We start from the raw sequence: 20,168 nt of genomic DNA, 5'->3' as shown, positions 1-20,168 counted from the left end.
AAGTAGAACTGTATGCAGGTAAATGACTTCTCTTGGAAAGCTTTAGTGGCTACCTCTGAACCAGACAAGAAAACATGATCTGTTCTTTGGTCCTGATTCTGGACTGTGAGAAGGGGAAGAAAAGCTCCCAGAGCCTGGGCATCATCTGAGATGGTGTTTGTTGGCACAAGGCAAAATGTGCCAGAGTGCCTCAGCTGCAGACAGTGTGGATGGTGCCCACCTCCACTTCAAGCCCTGTTCTGGCCTGGGTGAGTTTGCAAATATGGATGGAAATTGGGCCCAGAATCACATCCCGACAGTCACACAGTATATACTGTTGGCAGCAGGGTGACCTTCTGCTTAGGAAAATTAAAAAGCCCATTCCAGTAAGCACAGAAAACTAGTCTTCAGTCAAATCCTGAGGCAAAGGTACACCCCACCTTCTTATTCCTCTTCCTCCCCCCACTTAATCCTCCCTGTTATCAGACAAATATTCCTAAAAAGCAAAGATGAGCAACTAAATGACAGTACTTAAAACATATTTACTAGTATCCATTTTTTTTTAAGTCTCAAAAGACAGAGAATTTTCCTTTTCTGAGACTTCTTTCTATTTAATTTTTAGTTTTTTAACCAGATCTTTGCTGTGTGGTTCACCAGGAATGTAGAGATTACACCATTAGACAACAACATAGCTTAGCTCTCTAAATTATCAACATAAAGAACAAGTCTTGAATTCTCTTGCAAAATTACAGACATACACAGTTAATTTCTCACCCAAACCATTAATTATGAAATTATGCTGGGGAAGGGAATAAGGGAGAGCAGCCAGGGACAAGTAAACCAAAATATTATCACATGGTCATTGAAGTTACCCATAATTTCATTTACAAGTAGAACTGGAGAACTTCAGACATTTCTTAAGAAGGCTGTCTTTCATTTTCTGGAGGTTTGGGCTTTTTCTTGTTTTGGTTTTGGTTTGGTTATTGTTGTTTCTGTTTTCTGAGGCCTTTTCATTAAAGGAACACACTAGGATAAACAGGAGATTTTTTTCTATAAGCCACCAAGATACAGACAGTTTTAGAAAAAGTACTTCCAAGTATTACCCACTATGAAACACTGTTAAGGGAGGTTTTATGTGTTCTTGGCAAATCAGACAACAGTACTGGATTTCTCTCCTGAGATATACAAACCCGCAGGTATGACATGAAGCCTGGTGAATGTAATATATTCAAGCAGAAATCTTTGCACACATACATCTAATTATAAAAATAGTAATTGGGGTGGGTTTTTTTGCCTGTAACAGCAGCCATTTTATCCAGATTTTTTCCCCCTTGGATTTGCTTTTTCCTCCCTCAGAGATAGAAAATAATAACTTGTAAACCATATTTTTAAAGTGTTCTGCAACAGTATGGTTAAGCTAAAGTGACCCTGATCCCACATCTCGATGAGGTCACCATTCTGTAAGGGGAAATATATGCCAGATGCTGCAAGCATTCTGTGGGCTTGGGAAGAATGGAGAATGAAAAGGTTGTCTTGGTTTTCTTCTGAAGCTCTTAATAAGGAGCAGTCCTGTGTCAGAACTTTGAGTCAAATGCAAAGAATCTGCCTTGACTCTTAAAGCTGTGACAATGCCAAGCATGTTTTCTAAGTAGAGTTCAACATTATTGCTAATGTGCTGATTTATATTGGCAGAGTTCCAAGTCAAATCACTACATCTGTCCTAACCAGGGGGCTCTATCTTACACCTATCAAGTTTTCAGAAAGCCCCTCTTCTAGACGATGATTAAGCATGCTGCAATATGATTCTCTTATAGAAACTCTCAGTTGTAAAAAAAATTTAATGTTTACACACCTCAAGTTCTACCAGTTTGATTTGTAATGAAGACTGTGAGACATATATATCTCATTCATGGCATGTTTGACATTTTCTGAAATTTACTGTCTATGGAAAATGCAGTGTCAGTGGAATTAACACTTTTTGCCTCATCTATAGAAATGTCACCCAGCTGTGAAGAGATTTTGCAGGAGAAACTCTGGTAAGTAAAAGTGCTAATTAATCTGCAGGCATTTTACAGCCCCTTTTCACTACCACCCACTGAAGGCTTCCATATGTTGACACCTCTTTATGGGATCCCTAGATCTCAAAAATCCCCATGCTCCACTCTTAAGTCGTGCTGGTGGTAGCTGACAACTTGTGGACCTTGTATTCCAGGAGGCTCATGGCTGGCAGTAAGGACAGCTCACTGCACTTTGGGTTCAGCATTTCAGTGTAGCATCTCCAGAGGCAGTTATGCTGTGTTGCTGCTGTCCGTAATTTCACTTCCTGAGAACTATTTCTGTGGATAGGATTGCTCTGTTACACTCTGAAAAACCACAGGGTAAAAACAAAACCTTCCCATCTCAAGAGGAATGGCAGTTTAACCCTTTCTCTGCTACTCCTGCCTCCTGCTGTGCTAGATACATCACCTAATTTCATCCTCTGAGGACTTCCAGTTGATGCTCCAAGATGGCAAACTCAGGCTTACTGTTGGATTCAGCAGACAGGAATGTCTTGGATCCCAGCACATATCAGGAAGCAGTGAATATGCAGGCAAATTTGAGACTAGGGAGTCCCCCCCCTACTCCCAGTCCTAGTTAGATCTGAAGATGAACTGCTAGTCATCATGTGAAAGAGGGTGTCTGGTGTGGGGAAACACTAAAAAGTGTAAGCAAGTTTCACTTAAATCTGGAGGCTTGCATAAATATAACCCTTCTGTGTATAAATGGTACGTGTCAAAGTGTTCTGAAAATTGTTTTCAGAGTAGGATTTCACACACCTATGTAAAAGAGGGAGATTTATGTGGGCATGTTTCTTATTAAATGAAAACTTGCTGCTGTGGGACAAGACACAAAGCAGTGAGAGACAGCAAATTATCTCTCCTTGTTCATCATGATTTTTTTTTTCAGGCATTTGCATTTTTTCAAATGTTCAAATTTATAATTTTCAAGTGTTCAAATTTATAAAGAGGTTCTCTCCATGGACAGAAGAGTAACACTAACTTCTTTAGTGTCATGACAGATTATACTTTAAGAATAATGAATTACCATGACAGTGATATCATGGTGCATTGGAAGGTGAAATCAAAGGGCTATCAAAGCATGTTTCTGTTTACTGTATATTTTTGGATTTTAGGGTGGTATTTGAGCTGAGACATGATGGAGAATAAGCTCATTCCCAAAGGCTATCTAAGATTTCCAAGTATTTTTCAAAGTACGATTTAAAACCTTTGTGACAGGAAAGGAAATGGAATCTTGAAATCAGAGAACAAAGTGTAATGAATAATCTGGAAAGGAGATTTGATAAAATAAAAGGCAACTAAAAAAAATTTGAAAATGGAGTGACTACAACAAAATGTACTGAGATGAAATGAGGTGAGGTGAAAAGGATCAAAAGTTGCCAAAATTCTTCACACTGAAATCCCAAAATCAGGGAAGAATGGTAAACAATGAGACAGGAGAAGAAATTGATGAAATGAAATGCTAAAAAAAGAAAAAAAAGGAAAAAATTCTGAAATGAAGTGAAAACAATAAAAGCGAATGGGATAACATGAAGTCAGGGGAAGGGACTGAAGCTTGACCAATTGATCCTCATTGCAATCACAAGATTTCATTTCCTTTCCTGAAAGGAGCAAAACATTTAGTCTCAAATATTAAAAAAACTATCTAATCCTCACCTATCTCTAGACAACCCAGCTGACTACACAGGAGCAGCAAATAGTCATATTTTTGAAAATCACTGGGCACACATAAAGCCGTTCATAACCAGGATGAATCCTGCTGGATGATAAGGAGAAATGGCAATGTAAGGCATCATACAAGAATTCAGCATGTATAGTGTGGATGACAGAAAGACAAGGAAATTCCAGTCAGCCTTGCTGAATATAGTATTAAATTTGAATTTTCAGAATAGGCTGGGGCATTCAGATATCCAGTTTCACTTGAACAAATACATAGTTAAGTGTGAAATGATGTTTCATAAGGAAAAAAGTATCTTAAAGTACTGATTCAGATGAATGACTGTCTAACACCATTAAGCACTTCCATAAGCTAATGCTTTAAATTTTTAACTTTAGCATCAATGTTTCCATCCCCTCTCATGTCTCCCTTTTATAGGTCATGTGTTTTCAGTCTGCCAGGTAAAGCAGTTACTTCATTATCTGTGAATTAAGCTATAGAAAGAATCCCAATATTTATCCCATAAAAACTGAAAACAACTATTTCAATATTCTTATGTGTGCTGGGTTTTAAAACAGTAACAGCAGTATTTACACGTCTCTGTTGTGTTACAGGTATTACTTTGACACAGTAGTGTAGGTATTCCCAGGGATGGAGAAGGGGCAGAGAACCACACCAGGCAGAGGAAGAGTCCCATGCTTCTGTGTGAGAGCTGAAGGCCCTTCGGTTTTAGAAGGAGGAAGGTGGCAAAGAAGGGGACATTCTTTGTAGGGTAGTCCTGCAGGTGGAAGGCCTCATGCATCATGCATGGGAAGGAGTCATGAAACAATGTGGAAAAGATTTGTGTCTCTTTCAGGTAAAGTAATAATTGTATGTTGATTTCTTTTATTATACATCACTTGTTCTAAACACACTCACGAACAACCAATGCCACTGTTGTGATGGGTATGTCTGTGCTGCTCACAGCTTCTCAGAAGCTGGGAAAATTATTTGCTGCATTCTATTTAGTGTAGTCTTGGGCACATTTCTATGTTGCACTTTGGTCTTTTGAGGTGCAAAACCACCCAGTTATTTAATCTCAATCAGAGGAATCCACCAGCCTTGCATCAGCACCTGCTGCTTTTGTGTCTCCTTTAACCTGCTTGCCAGTGATCTGAAGCAGCAGCAAGATCCACAGTGGCTTCAGTGTACTGTGTGACAGTATAAAGCACAAGAAGAAACTGGAAGAAAATAGTTACAAAAAATAAAGACAGGGCAAATCAAACCACAGGAGTCAGCAAAATGATTTTATTTTAAAATAAATTTTACAAAACTTAATTGATTGATGAAAACACATGCTTGCTAGTGGTGTGAACGTGCAAAGATACAGCTGTGAAATGCTGCTGAAAAAGCAGAGCTGTGTAACAACTATTAACCTACTAACTACTAACCAGTGAAGATGAGTTTAAAACAGGTTGTAGAAATACTTGCTTTCATGACTGAATAGCAGGTTTTCTGCGGGACTTCAGTGAGAGATAATAGTGAATATGAGAAGGGCTGCTATTTCATCAATGAGCTGCCATGAAGTTTCAGAAAAGGCAAGGAAGCGGAGTTGAGCAAAAGCGAAGACTGAGCAGCCGCTGCCAGGGTCCCAGTGTAGGGAAGGAAGGGCGATTCCCAGATTTCCAATGAGGGCTTCCGGAGAACAGTTTGCCAGTCATATATAACATTAAACTATGCAATTTCACCCAGGGGCGGCGGGTTGATAATCGGATATACTGGAACCGTGACGTTATGATCCGATGGTGCATGTGACAGAGGCCATGTAAACACAGAGTTACGTTCCCGCGGTTCCGAGTATCCCGACCCCGCGCCGCTCCCGCCCGCCGGCCCGCCCTTCGCCGGGGCGGGGAGATCTCGGCATGGCGGGGTCGGGCCGGGAGCGCGGCGCGCACCTGGAGCTCTGGGGGCACCTGCGGCCGCTGCGCTGCGAGGCGCCGGGCGACGAGGAGGAGAGCGACGAGGATTTCGAGGAGGAGCCGCTCTTGGTGGAGGATACGCTCCTGGAGGCCGCCGGGCGGGAGCTGTCGGCCGCGCTGCCCCCGCGCCGCTCCGGTGAGGGGCGCCGGGCCGGGCCGGGCCGGGCGGGTGCGGTGCCCTCCGTGCTCGGGGCCGGGCTCAGGGCAGCGGGAGCGAGCGGGGAATGGCGGCGGGGGAGGCGGGGGTGGGCCCGGCCCGGCTCCCCACGAGGGAACGGGCCCTGCCGGCCCTGCCCGCTGTGGGAATGGGAACCGGAGCGGTGATGAACCGGTAGTGCAAGGGAAGCGTGGTCTGTGCTCTTCTGGGGCGCCGGATTGCAACAGGAAGGAAACAAGGCTTTCCCATTCAAGTTAACTTTCACAAAAAAACCCTCCTTTTTTTTTTTTTTTTTTTTTTTTTTTCTTTTATGACATCGGTGTACTTCATGTTAATGATTTCCAACTTTCTACTTAGCAATTAGAAAAGTAGGAGAAGTTGGAGCAACCTCTGCCTAAAAAGTATTTTATCTGCAAGTTGTTTTTAAAAGGGCTAAACGGAGCTAAATGACCAGGGAGAAATAAATAAATTATTGCAGACCTAAGAGCTGTCCTGGTGAGGAAGGGACCCTGCTAAACTTAGGTGCCCACTTTGTTCTGGTCATGGCAATTGGTCTCCAGTTGTCGATCATGGAATGGTGTATTTTTTTTTTGAAGGCAAAGAGGAGGCAAACCAGGTCATAAAAATGTTAAGAATTTATTATATGAATTCCTTATAATTTTGGTGGGTTCAGTGATGGAAATACTTGGTCTACAAAATGTATGTGAAGATTATGCAGGCATTGTGATAGAATATTTTGTGATAAAACTGTTTAAAATTCAGTTGTAAACTTGACTTGGAATAAATAGTAAACCGTAATATTAAACCATGTGTATTTAATTACATCAATAAATTCATAAGTGAGATTTATTCGTCATCCTTATAAAAAGAGTTTTAGTTCTTGTTTCTGAATTTGGTTTCTCTTTATTTCTAAATATTAGTGGAGAGACTGAAAACCCCTGCTTAACTTTTGCTACTACAACTTACAGAAAAGACAGCAGCATTGAACTAACAAAACTCTTTTAATCAACACAAACTTTTAATTTTTATGACTAGTAATTAACACTGAATTTGTTTTTCTTTTTAATGATTCAGTTATTATACAGGAATTCGACACCAAAAAGGAGTATGTAGTAGTTGGACGTTTTCCATTAGTTGACCCTTGGTGGAAGGTTAATGTTAAAGCTAAAAAATTGGGGTCGAAGTACTTTATGCAAGGATATCCGTCGTACTTTCTGCAGACTGATGTAGAAGAAAACAACAGACAAGTATTTTCACTCTTTCTTAACAAATGTGGTGTTCCTGAAAATTGGAAAGAAAAATTTTTTGCTTGGCTTCCTACGGAGTCTGTGCTGAGTTTTAGCAATCTTGAAGAAAAACTAAAGGAGTTCCAAGTTTCACAGCTACAGCCAAGGAGGATCCAAAGAGATACCAAGGATTATGACATCTTCTATTATGTTTTAAAATCATGTAGGTATAGCCTGTTCTATCTCATATACTACATTCAAACTAACATGTATTAATTTGAAATATATATTCAAATTAATCTTTTATTTTAAAATATTTCAGGACAGTAGGACAGTTGATCAGTTAAAGATAGGCATATAGAAAGACTTTGCTTTTGAATTCTGTAGGCTAAGTAGAATTGTCTGTGCTAGGGATGCTCCATCCCTGGAAGTGCTTAAGGCCAGGTGAGATGGGGCTCTGAGCAACCTGGTCTAGTGGAAGGTGTCCCTGGCAGTGGCAGGGGTTTGGAACTAGTTGATCTTTAAGGTCACTTCCAACCCAAACCATTTTATGCTTCTGTGTTTCTACGATGCAAAGACACTGCTGCTTCCTGTAGTTTATTCAGCTATGACAAGGCTTATTGAAAAATGGGTTCAGCACCACTTGAGCATGATGGTGATGGCTTTTTAGGGCTGGCACATGTTCAGAAGTAGTATAGGTGCTTCTCTGTGGTACAGGGATCAGTGAAGAAGTTCAGCCTAGTCCTAATCAGCTGCACTAAATGAATTATCTAGATATGTTTGAATCCTGTCAGCAGATTGATATGGCTGGGAGCAGATGGCGGAAGCACTGGAGTGTGTCCTCATGGAGATAGTTCAGACTTCTGAAGATGCTATTGTGGTCAATGTTGGTGTGATTACATAAATGTGACTGCCTGAGTGTTAGAGATTGGATCAGTAGTGTGCTTTTGAAGCAGACATCCCCCTTGTCCCCACTGTGATGCAGTCTCTGAAAGTACTTACTGTATCCTGCTGGATGAAACCCAGTGTGTTCCACTTGCATTCCTGAGGTACTCTGATCCATAACGAGCATTCAGTCTGTGGGACTAGGCTTAGCTGCTCTGAAGCAAAACATAAATGCAGAGAAAGTCTGACGTTAGAGTTCTTGTTTTGTTCTGATGGTCTGTTTCCATAACGTGTATGGACAGGTTGGGCCTACCTACTGTTACGTGTAGGCAAGCAAAGTTTTCCAGTACCTGGTTTAGTGGGCAGTGTCAGGTCAGAGATGGAGGTAATGCTTTTGGATGTCAAATTATGTGTAACAGGAGGGTTCAGAGTCTCTGCTAGACTTGAACTGACTTTACTTCAAATCCCTGTAAGGAGAAGAAAGCGTTTAGAGTTCTGTAGGCTTTCAGGATTTTTGTTCTCTTTTTGTAATGATAGAAAAGATTTGCACACTGTGCCTATGTACTCTCTTCATCCTTCTTGTACTTGGTGGTTTTGTTCTAGTATCTAGCTTAAATTAATTTGCTACATTTTGAGCTTTAATCTTTCTCTATCATTGAACAATATAGATCATTCCGCTACCTCAATTGCTACTGCTAGTGTTGTAAATTTTTTTGTTGTTATTAATTGTTATGGACTCAAGTAGTTTGTTCTTTTAGCCTTCATGATATTTTTTTGTGCCTGGAAATAGTGTGTAATGATGATTTAGATGTAAATTAAGTACTTTCTTAAAAGGGAAAAGGTTTTGTCTTTATGAGGATAAGACTCATCAGAAAAAGTACTTAAGTGAGAAAAATGAACGTTTTGAATTTTCCTTAACGCTTAAATAAAAATAGCTTTTTGTTTCTAAGAGATAAAGCTTCTGAAAGTCTCACTTTCTTCTTAAATTAGTTTTTAAAAGCAAAATATAGAGCAGTTTCATTATTCCTCTCAGCCCTTGACTGGTGTAAACAGGAAAAGTGATACCTTAATTTTGGGGTCGTTGAGAAAGGCATTGGAGAGCACCTTTTTTGTAAGTTCCTCTACAGATCTGATACTACAAATTTAGAAGCCTCTTTCCCTGTTTTGCATTTGAAGGGTTCTTCTGTACATCTGTATGAAAATTACTTCTAGGTAAGAGGCAGGCGTGCTGAGGTCTGAACTGACTTTCTACAAAATGCTATTGAGTACAAAATGCTGTTGAGTTTGCAGTTTAAACCAAGTGCATGATACGTATTTTCCAAGTGAGTACATTTAGTTGCTGGTTTTGTGTCATCTGTGTGCACTGTTTTTTTCCTATGGCAGTTCAGGGAAAACAGAGTTTAAAAAATTTGGAAAGGGTTACAGAAAGTAAAAAAATGAGAGCAATTTGTGATGTCTTGGATATAGGGGAGCAGAAGGATGGAGACAGAGTCAGTATGAATAATTTTGCAGCAATCTTTGTGTATGGCATAACACTTCCTGTGTTTATGGTCCATGCAGTTGCAGGAAAGGCGGTATTGGTAGCTCTGGCTTTTCCGAGGATTCTGGAGTTCATGCCGATTCTTCTGCCACGCCACTTCTGCTGTCTGTTAGATAAGATGTGTTGGGAAAGAAAGGCTGATACGGATGATGAGGAGGTAGCTGATGAGATGGCAACAAAATTGGATGAGATACTAAAGGATGAGCCATGGAAACTTGGGTTCAGCAGGGTAAGTAATGTTACATTTGGTAAAAATATGGTGTTTGTTGTGTTTGAGGTGCATCAGACTACTGTGCTGTTTTAGTTGGGTTCACTTGATTCAATGGGCAGTTGTAGAGGCTGAGCATAGTTCATGTGGAAATGGATGATGTACTGGACTCAGTTTTAGCAAAGGATTTTATTTTTCCAGTTGGTCTAGAATAAATTAATCTCAGATGATTTTGGAAAGTGGTTTTGTTACAACCATTTGTTTAGTACTTTCTACAAGGGACAGAAAATTAAATGCTTGAGATAATTGGGCCAAAAGTTAGCTAATTTAAAATCTTCAACTGTTCTCTTCAGTTTTGTACTGGTGAGACTTTGAGTTCCTCATACATACAACAAGATCTATGCTTTCATAGTAAGGTTGGTAAGTTTCTCTGTGGGAGGTCATCTGGTCCAGTAGTTTGTTTTTGTAATGGAATTTACAGTGATTGTTTAACTTCCTGTTTTCCTTTGCTGTGCTTGCCCTGAGCTTTGCTGCTGCTCCTGACCTTTGCAGTTCTGTACCTCACAAGAGAGCTAAAGCTTTAGTTGTTCACAAACATGGTTGGTTTTCCCTCTGCTTTATGCCCCCTGTGCTTTACTGATGGATGTTCTGACTTGTCTTTAAGAGCTCTAATTTCAGAGATCCAGCAGGGTCACCAATATATTCCAGTGTTTCCCATAATTTCCTTTAAGAAGATTTTCCTGATGTCCAGTTTGACTGTTCTTTGATGCAATATGGGCTTGTTGCTCTCTTGCTTCAAGGACCTGCATTCTCACTGCAGTTTTTTATTGCTTGAAGACTCTCTTTAGCTTTTTCTCTTATGACTGAGCAAGTGCAATTAATTTTTCTTGCTCTCAATAATTCATCTGTTTTGCACATCTAAACATTTCACTATTTTGTAGTAAAGTCTGTACAGGTGTTTTATGTCTTGAACCATGTTCAGAATTGGGTACAGTATTCTGTCCAATGGCTTTCCTGTGCTCTGTTTCTTCAGTTGATGTACTTTTACATGAAAATTTGGTGTGCATGAGTTCTCCCTAATACCCAATTTCTGTGCTAGGTTTTTTATTTTTAAAGCTTCTGTTTCATACAGAAGAGTGACTAAGAGGAATTATTCCAGCTTACTTTTAAGTATTTTACTTTATGAAAAATATGTACATTCTTGCAAACTTCCACCCTCTGAATTTCAATTTGTATTTACTAGGAGGAATGTTATTCAACAAGAGGCTAACTTCTTCTGAAATAAATCTGTGTTTGCTTTTACTCTTTCTGGGGAGAAGATTCTGTACAAGGAGTTGCACCTTCCTCACTGTGAGGCAACGTGGGCTGCCTTCTGTCAGTGTGAACATCTCCTCTGGAAGATTCCTGACCTGCAGAAGAATGCATTAATTCTGTATGATCAGCTCAAGACACGCTGTAGACAGATGGGACACACGTATGAAGATCAAGATGAATTAGCTCGTTTTGTGTCCAGTCACATGTCCATTGAGCATGTTTGGCAATCTCTTGAATTTTTGAAAGATCAGAATATAGTGATTAAGGAAAAAAAGCTGGTGTTTCTGCCTCATCTTTACAAATCTGAAAAAGATATTGCAATGTATATAGGTGACCTTCTGTCAAACAACACATGGAAACTGGATGTGGATGTGAAAAAGATACTTAGCATTTCTGAGTCACCAAGAGAAACAGTAGATAATGAAATAAATATTACCCAGGCACATGAAATGGAGGAAAATATTCCAGACAATCATAATGGTGAAAATCATTTTCCTGAAAAGGAGGTGGACTCTCTGTCTGGTATCCAAAGTACAGCAGAGGTAGACAAAGATCAGGTGATTGCTGTAAAAAAAATTTGTGCTAATCCTGTCACAATCATAAGTGGAAAAGGAGGCTGTGGGAAGAGTACAATAGTTAGCTGCCTTTTTCGTCATTTAAAGCAGATGGAAATAGAAGTGGAAGCTGCTTCTAAGGACTTTGAAAAAGACTTGGATGCTTCTGAGGAATGGAATACATTTGATCATCACTGGGAATCAGAGAATACGTATGCAAAAAAATTTTTGAATGTACTGTTCACTGCACCTACAGGGAGGGCAACAAGTCTTTTGAGAGAAAAAACACAGCTTCCTGCATATACACTGCATCAGGTAAGGTTTGTTTTGGATTTTGTTTCTTGATTTTTTTTTTTTAAATTAGGTTCTGAAACACCTTTTAGCACTGTCCATTCTTGTTTTGGAAAAAAAAAAGGCTTGTTATTGAGCTTCCCTGTAAGAAATGTGTAGCCTATTATCATTATTAATGTTAATTCTTGGGTACAGCTTACCAGCATCTGAAAGTCAGCATTATGTTTTGGGAAATTAAAAATCAGTCATTTGAAATACATTGTTTGGTAACTTTGATTTCTTTATTATTTATATACATCTGAAACTTCTGCTTCTCTAGGGCATCTGGTTTTTACAGCTTCTCAGTTTTGCATTTTATTTTAATGAAGACAAAAATAATTTCTGGGTGGTAGAGATGTTTTCTAGGATCCTGTTGCCTAGCAATCATAACAGCACATGATAAGATCAGTAGCCTGGGGTTGAATAATGAGAGAAATTTCACTTGCACACTGTTTTCTTAATTAATGCTAGGTATTATGGATTTTTTAAAATAAAAAAGTAGAAGCAAACTCTTTGTTAATAAACTTAGGCCTAGGTTTGGTTTCAGTTCTAGGTAGCAAAAGGTGCCAAGAAGCCATTGGAGTTGTGGAGTAACCATATAAATTGAAATTACAATAACACAAAAAGTACTGTTGGCTTATTTTATCTTTGGGGAGTGGATAGTTAGTTGCCTGTTCCCCTTCCTTATGCAATTTTGGGAATTATTAATGACAGCAAGATGCAGTAGGAGGTGTTCTGTTACTGAGCAACCTAATGGCTGACCTTGTGTCTTTAACAGCTCCTGCAGGAAAAAAAAGACTCTGCTTTTATGTAAGTCAGTGTTGGTAATCTCAGCTAGAAATGTATTCACTGACGAGGAGAATAAGACTGAATTGTTGAGTCTTCTGAGTCTTTGCAGGTATAAGTTCAGAATTTTAGATAATACTGTGCATACATTAGATGATACCACACTGTCTACTTTTATAAAATAGTTTATAGTTGATTAATGTCAAAGTTTGCTTTATTTTTATTTATTTCTAGATTATCTATAGTTTTAAAGCGTGGAGTCGGAGTGAGCAGGCACAGCCATGGAAGTTTTCTGCAGTTACAGTTCTGATTGTAGATGAAGGAAGTTTGGTGTCTGTACACATCCTTAGTTTAGTTTTAAAACTCTTGTGTGAGCATGCTCAGCTTGCTAAACTTATTATTCTAGGTAAGTGCAAATTTAGCATTATTCAGTGTTTAATAATGCACAATATACAGTGTATCAGAGCTCCCAATGAGTCTTTTAAAAAACCTCAGAATGTTACATTGTTCTGTACATGGATACTTCTGCTATTTCTTAAGGTCAGATGAGATTGACAGTTTTCCAATTATCAGTATGATAGTATCATTGTCTCCATTATCTATCTGGCAGTGTTTTGTCTGACTTCCCTGTGGTAGGTTATTACATCTTGCAACTGGGAAATTTCTCTGATTTCCTTAAATCTGAAGGAGCTATTGTTAGCATATGAATCGTATGTTAGAAGGGAGTTTTCATGCCATTCTTAATGCTAGGATCATCTTGTTTTAATTTAAAAAGGAGAGCAAAGAAATGTAAAGTCAAATTTTTTTGCTTTCTTAGAGGTTTCCTTTTTGACATGCCATTTATGGCGTTTGTTTTTAAATATGTAGCTTTCAAAGTGTGTTTGAATAAGATGTGATCACTGTCAGTGCCTATCAAGCAGAGGGATTTTCACTTGCTAGTAAAGCATTACTGAGTGAAGAGTGTAAAAAACTTAAACTACATGACAACATTATTCCTGAAGTTTCTAAGATGCTTGAAAGTTTTATTTCATGTGAATTGTATTAAGGATGGATGCTACTATTGTAGAGGTTTGAGTATTTATTCATTCCAGTGTTGGTTTTTTTAAAGACAGTTTTCAACAGATGATATGTTATTCCTTCTCACAAAAACTAACATGCATTCTGTTTAGGTGATACTAGACAGCTACCAAGCATAGACCCAGGAAACATGTTAGCTGATATCTTTGAGGGTCTAAAACCAAGAGGCTTTTGTGTGGAACTGCGAACTAACCACAGAGCTGAATCACAACTAATTGTAGATAACGCATCAAGGTAGGATATCCTGATGTGTGTGTGAAGGACTCTTGGAATTCTTGCCTGGCCTTTTACCTGCAAATAGCAGTGCATCCAGATTTGACTATGTAGTACTGCTTCTGCTAGGTATTTTTAGTCCAAATCTGTAACACTGGTTTTAAAAATAAACAAACCCCCAAAACAACAGCAACAAAACCCTACAGATTTTTTCAGAAGTGTATATTGCACAAAAAATGTGTGTGCTGGAATAATCTTGAATTTTATAGGATGTATCTCACTATTATGCTATCAGATACTCTGTTTTCAAATGAATTGTAAATGCACAACTGACTTTTTGCCTTCTAAAATGGAATACAATTGTTCTTCTAGAAAGGAAGTTTTTAAGATTTTGCTGATAAGTGTGACAACAACTAAAACAGACTGAATTGCTTGGAGAGTCTAAATGTAAAGGGCCATTACATCAGTTTCTTTCTGGTTTTTTTCTGTATCAATACCAAAAGAGTCTAAATGTTTCCAGCATTTGCATTACTTTTGTTTTGGAAATAGTCCTGTTTCCTATTAGTGCTTGATTTCTTTTTTAAATCTCTAAGAACAAAATCTAGGTTTTGATGTTAATTGAATTTGAGAATATTCTGAACATTTGCAAGATGTCCAGAACTACTAAGTGTTTTACAAACATTCTTACTTACTTTTTGATAACACTTCTGTTTTACTGCATTTTGCTCCCATGGGAAGAACTGTATGGGCAATGCTAAGTGTCTGCTGCAGTGGTGGAAGGTTTAGAGAATAAACTACCAATTTTTTTGATGTGAAATTAAGTCATACTCTGAGGAAAGAGTTTTCAGGGCAAGTAGTGTAGATGACAAAAAATTTCTAAGTGGTGAACTTCAGGCTGATGCAGATGATGATATGCTGGAATTCTTTAACTGAAAATAACTTTTCGGTTTCCCTCCAATGCTCTCGTCCAGAATCTCTCACCGGCAGCTTCCTGAATTTGATGAGGTGCTGAAAATTTCTGCTTGGAATGAGGAAATAACAATGCCAACCCCAGAGAAGAAATTTATTTTTATTGCTTTGCCTGCTGGTGGGAATTGTGAGAGTATGTGTGTACAGTCAGTTTGTGATCTTGATTTTCCATTTGGTAAAGCATAGACTATTGTCTGGAACAAAAATTTTGGGAAGATTTTAGTCTGGCTCTGTGGTATAAATTTAAATGCTACATTCATAGTTTGTCTTTTGCATTCTGTAAGTGCACATAGCAAGACCTGAAGTGCAAAGAATGGTCTGGAGAGCTCCAGCTCACCAGTTAGACTTTGAAATGGGGGACAGCTTCCACCACTGTAATCGAATGTGGTTGTCTTTTTTACTGGAGCTGGAGCTGTCAAACCTTCAGAGATTTTCAGAATTGATTCAGAGGTGAACCATTTGAGTAAAAATTGACTGTAACAGTATGGTGTGCTGGACAGGCATGTGCTCCCTGCTGTAGAATTGAGTTAGGAAAATTCTAAGAAGGGATGCCAGTATTTATTTTAAAATGTTTTGGGGTCAAGGCTAGAGCCATTCTTTACTGGGATTTTTTGGCATTTATTTGGTATAAGTGGATTGAGTGGCCTCTCTTTTATATGCATCAAAAAGCTTTGAGAGGAATGTGGAAAAAAATAATGCAGACATTATCACCTTATCTTACTCTAGCAAAATATTCAGCAAACAGAACACTGAAAGTAGGTTTTCTCTGTGAAATCCAAGTATATAGGTCTGTGGCTTGAAAATATTTGATATTTACCTCTTCAATGTGCTGTATCAAAACCTTCTTTTGCATGAAATATGCTCCATGCAGGTGTTGTTTAACACAGAAATGAGAATTTGTTTCTTTTATCACTCTTGTTTCTCAGATTTTAATAGTGGATTAACTGGGGATTTTGTGGTGTATTTCTGTTTCTTTGGGGGGTGTGTGATTTTGTGTGGGATTTTTTCAGGGGTGTTTTTGTTTCTTTTTTGTTTTGTTTTAAACAAGTTGAGATGTCATTAAAGCAAGAAATAAGCAAAGACAATTTCATATTCAGTTCTATTTTTCTTTTTTAAATTCTGAGTATTTTTATGCCTTACCTTTTATATCTTTAAAACAGATTTACAAACTGCAATAAAGATTTTACTTAAAAAAGGGCCAGGATTGGAGGATGCCAAACAATCACAGTTCATTGCTTTCAGAAGGTAATGGAGTGTGCAGGCAGACATTGAAAAAACCCTTGCTAGCAACCACAATCTAAAAATAGCTGAGTGTGTTGAGTTAGGGAGAGTAGTGGCAATAGCATAAAACTACTAGATACTTGGAATACTCACCACTTAAGAAGGGGGGGATGTAGGGCTCTAGCACACTTTGAAGAAAGACTGGGAGTTAGTAATCACAGGAGCATGAACAGTATGCACTGAAGGAATAAAAGGGGTAACGTGCGCTGGTACCAATAGTCCATAACCTGGAGTTCTGCACAAAAAAGGTTTTTTTTAGGAAAAAAGAACCTTTAATTGTGAAGAACCTTTTCTTAGTGAGTAAAAACCACCCACTACTTACAACAAGCTAATAAGTGATTTATGAATGCTGAGTTGCTCTGATACTCATTTTTTCTCCAGTCTGCATTCAGCTACAATACTGTTGTTAGTGATTTTTGTGTATGATTCTTCTAGAACATATTTATAGGTACTTAAACTGCATTTAAAAGTTAAAATTCCAGGTCTTTGAAAAGCAAATAAATCTTGCTGGTTTTAATATATTCACAGACAGAAAATAATCTGTCCAGGTTTTAGTTTTTCTTTAGTTTTCTTCTTTATCTTAAAAACATATTAACTAATCTAGGTGTACAGTGAAAAAACTTTCTGTGGTATTTAAACAAAACTGTTCCTCTACTGCACTGTCTTCTAAACTCTGAATAAGTAATTGTTCTTAATAGGTGGTGGAAGATCATCAGAGAGAAAAGGGGCTTTTTCCATTATTTATAAACTAATGCTAATGTGATGTTGCTTGTAATTGTATATTTTGTATATAATGATTTTGTTCTTCTTTTGTATGATTTAGGCAAGATTGTGATCTAATAAATGAACTTTGTTGCCAACACTATTCAAATCATTTAACCAGGTAAGCCAGTGTTTCGTATTTTTCCTGTGACCAATCCAATTTTGATTTTTAAAGGGTTATAGCCAGGCCAACACCGTAAAATAAGATTGTAAAACTTCTAATATTTCATCTGATTATGTTATAAATCATTCATACAATAAAGTTTATTTGATGGATTCTTTATTTTTATTTTGAACAGTGGTAAACTGCTTTTCATTTAAATTCACTATGTGAATTCTGAGATTTTAAGTTACTATTGAATATTCAAAATTCATATAAAAGCATCATGAAAAAAACCCTCAAGGTTAATTTTTTTTTTTGTACTATATGATTTCTAAATAGATTCTGAAATATTTCTGTGCTACTCTATATTACTGTTTTTTACCAAGTGGTTTCACAAAAATTCAAGACACAAAAGTATTACCCTGTTTTGAATATTATTAAAGTTTTTAATCTGGGTCAAGTATAGAGAGTGAAAAGAGAAAAAATACTGAGAGATGGTAAAAGCACACTTTGTAAATACACTTTCCCCTTTTTCTTTCTCTGACCTAGAGACCATAAGAACCGACTTCTATTTCAGATGGGGGACAAGATTGCCAGCACGCGCAATGTGTATCTCAAGGATCTGCTGGCAGCCTGTGATGTCGGAGAGGGTCCCAATGGCCAGGAATGCGGAAATGGAGAAATCACATTCACTGCAGAGGCTGATGACGAGGGAAAACGACTCTGCAATGGAGATATATTTTTCATAACAGAGGTAAGTCCTTGCTACAAGACCTTGCACAAAGAAAGCCTAGTGGGAAATTATTTGGCACCCAAAACAATTCACACTTTTTAAGTTTAGCCCATATTACCTACTTAGTTCTGCTAAACAATTATGTAAAAGGCATGAAAGAGGCAAGGTACGACAGAGAATTCAAAAAACCTCAAGTCTGGGCTTTTTTGTACACTGTGTTTCAGTTGGTCTGGTTGTGTTCAGTGTAAATAGATTGTGTAAATACTCAGATGTATTGTAATTGATAAAATGTATGTAATTAACATAATCTGAAGTAAAGAGTAATGTTACAGCTTAAGTTTTCCCTGGCAGAAAACCAAGCTGGCCTAAAAGTAACAGCAACAAAAAAATGATTTTTTGTTGGGTTCTGTGAGTTGAGCAGTTAGTAGTTAGAGTAGGCCCTGAACAGTGAAAACTATTTTCCTTGAAGGTGGTCAGTGAAAGACAGCAATTTATTGGGTTTAGCCTCTTCTGCAACTTTCAGCTGGTTGATGTTGCAGCTGTTGTAACTTCAGGGAAAGCTAGAAGGGGAAGTGCAGATGTTGCTCCAGCTGCTGATCCAGGCTCACTGCTGAGTGTTGTGCTATTCCTTTAGGATAAAGAAATTGATAAGCAGCGCTTGCTGACCATCAGCAGCACATACGGCTCCACGTTCACTGTGAAGTACAAGGCACTGAGGAAGCTGTGTCACATAAAGCATGCCTGGGCCAGGACTATTCACACATTCCAGGTAAAAACACAGCAGCTGTGAGCTGAGCTAATGCACTGTATTCTCTCATGAAAGAATCAGAAACTTTTCCTGAAACTAAAATTCCTTGAATGCAGGATGGAAAATATTCTCGAGAGTGTCCCCAGTTGCCTCCAAGTTCCTCATTCTTGTCTTTTCTTTAACTATTTTTTGAGATGAGCCTTTAAACCAGTGTTCTCCCACGTTTCAGGGCTCTGAGGAAAGGACTGTTGTGTACGTGGTTGGCAATGCCGGCCGGCAGCACTGGCAGCACGTGTACACAGCCGTGACCAGGGGACGCTGCCGCGTCTACGTCGTGGCTGAGGAGCTGCACCTCAGGAGAGCAGTAAAGAACAAGGAGATAACCAGAAAAACACGTTTGCAGAGATTTCTGAGAGAGGCAATTGCGGAAACAAACAGCTGTCCCAAACAAATGTCCTCTCCCCTGATGAAGTGCTGGCAAAGTCAAGAGCTGGAGGCTCAATCTGTTTCTGTTACTCAAGGTGCTCCTGACCCACCTGAACTTCCAAGTGACCTCATGATACAGGAAGGGTCGTCAGTTCTCAGTGAAAAGCAGATGATCAGTTTGCAGCTGAGTCCATGTAAAAGACAAATTCCTGCATCTGAGGATGCTACAAAAAACCCCCCTGTAAGTATCTCCTTAATGAGGAAGTTTTTTTTAAACTTTTGCACTCTTTCACCACCATAAGTTGCCTGGGCACCATTACGATTGTTTTATTAACATTTATTTAATAATTTTCAAGTTGACCAGTAATTGGTAATGCAATCAAATTTGGCAGATGTCTTTGCAGAGCAATATATGGCTAATACAGAAAATAAAGATTTAATGTCAACAGTAATAAACTTATACATGTTTTTACTCTCAGTGATCTGTTGGCCAGCTGTATCAGCTTATGGTTTGTGAAAAAATGTCATTTTTTAGGTGACATGCTGTGAGTGATGTATATAAAATTTAATAATTGAATTTGATTTTTATAAAATCAAACCTGCCAACACATGATTTTTTTTTTCCTGAGCTCATGGAGAAAGAGCATTTTTTGAAAAAGCTAATATATTGTAGGTCTGTTTCAAAGTTGGATAACATTTTTGTTTTGTTTTGACAGAGAACAGTAGAAGAATCCCCACTTGGATCTTCCAGACTTAGGAATCTAACTTTGGGACAAACTCCTAGGAAGCTTTTCAAAAACTAACAGACAATTATTAATTGGTCCTGGTGTGAACAGTTACTGAACCTGTTCAAGATTTTTGGGACGGAGAAGCTGAATATGCAGGTGCCTTTCAAAGGCTTTCTTGGTTTTGCATGTTCTATGAAGAACAGCTTGTTTTATACTGAACCTCTTACATTTTCTTACATTGATCCATTTTTAGTAGATTCCTTGGTGTACTGGTCATCAAAAATGATGTAATTCTTCTGTTTTGCTGAAGAATGAACTTACAGGTCTTTGAGGATCCAGATGTTCCCTTAAAAAATACACAAGGATGTATTTTGATTTACAGACTCCTAGCTATCCATCCCATTTATCCATCTCCAAGATTTATCCATCTCCAAATGCCACAGTATTGATAAGGTGCTCTTATCAATGTGTCAAAAC

General features: G+C 38.3%; 1 protein-coding gene across 1 annotated transcript; it reads left to right on the top strand.

The window, feature by feature from the left end:
• The first annotated feature begins 4,977 nt into the window (after positions 1-4,977).
• On the top strand, positions 4,978-19,799 carry HELB (DNA helicase B). Its single transcript, XM_033058903.2, has 13 exons — positions 4,978-5,787; positions 6,883-7,257; positions 9,480-9,688; positions 10,987-11,850; positions 12,886-13,057; positions 13,821-13,962; positions 14,913-15,043; positions 16,071-16,155; positions 17,015-17,074; positions 17,606-17,810; positions 18,424-18,558; positions 18,767-19,204; positions 19,680-19,799. Exons 1-13 carry the CDS (start codon positions 5,595-5,597, stop codon positions 19,764-19,766), a joined length of 3,096 nt encoding a protein of 1,031 aa, XP_032914794.1. The 5' UTR covers positions 4,978-5,594; the 3' UTR covers positions 19,767-19,799.
• The last annotated feature ends 369 nt before the right edge of the window (positions 19,800-20,168 follow it).

The sequence above is a fragment of the Catharus ustulatus genome, chromosome 4 (assembly GCF_009819885.2).
Source record: "Catharus ustulatus isolate bCatUst1 chromosome 4, bCatUst1.pri.v2, whole genome shotgun sequence".
NCBI classification, from domain to species: Eukaryota; Metazoa; Chordata; class Aves; order Passeriformes; family Turdidae; genus Catharus; species Catharus ustulatus.
This window is presented reverse-complemented; position numbering and strand designations above follow the sequence as displayed.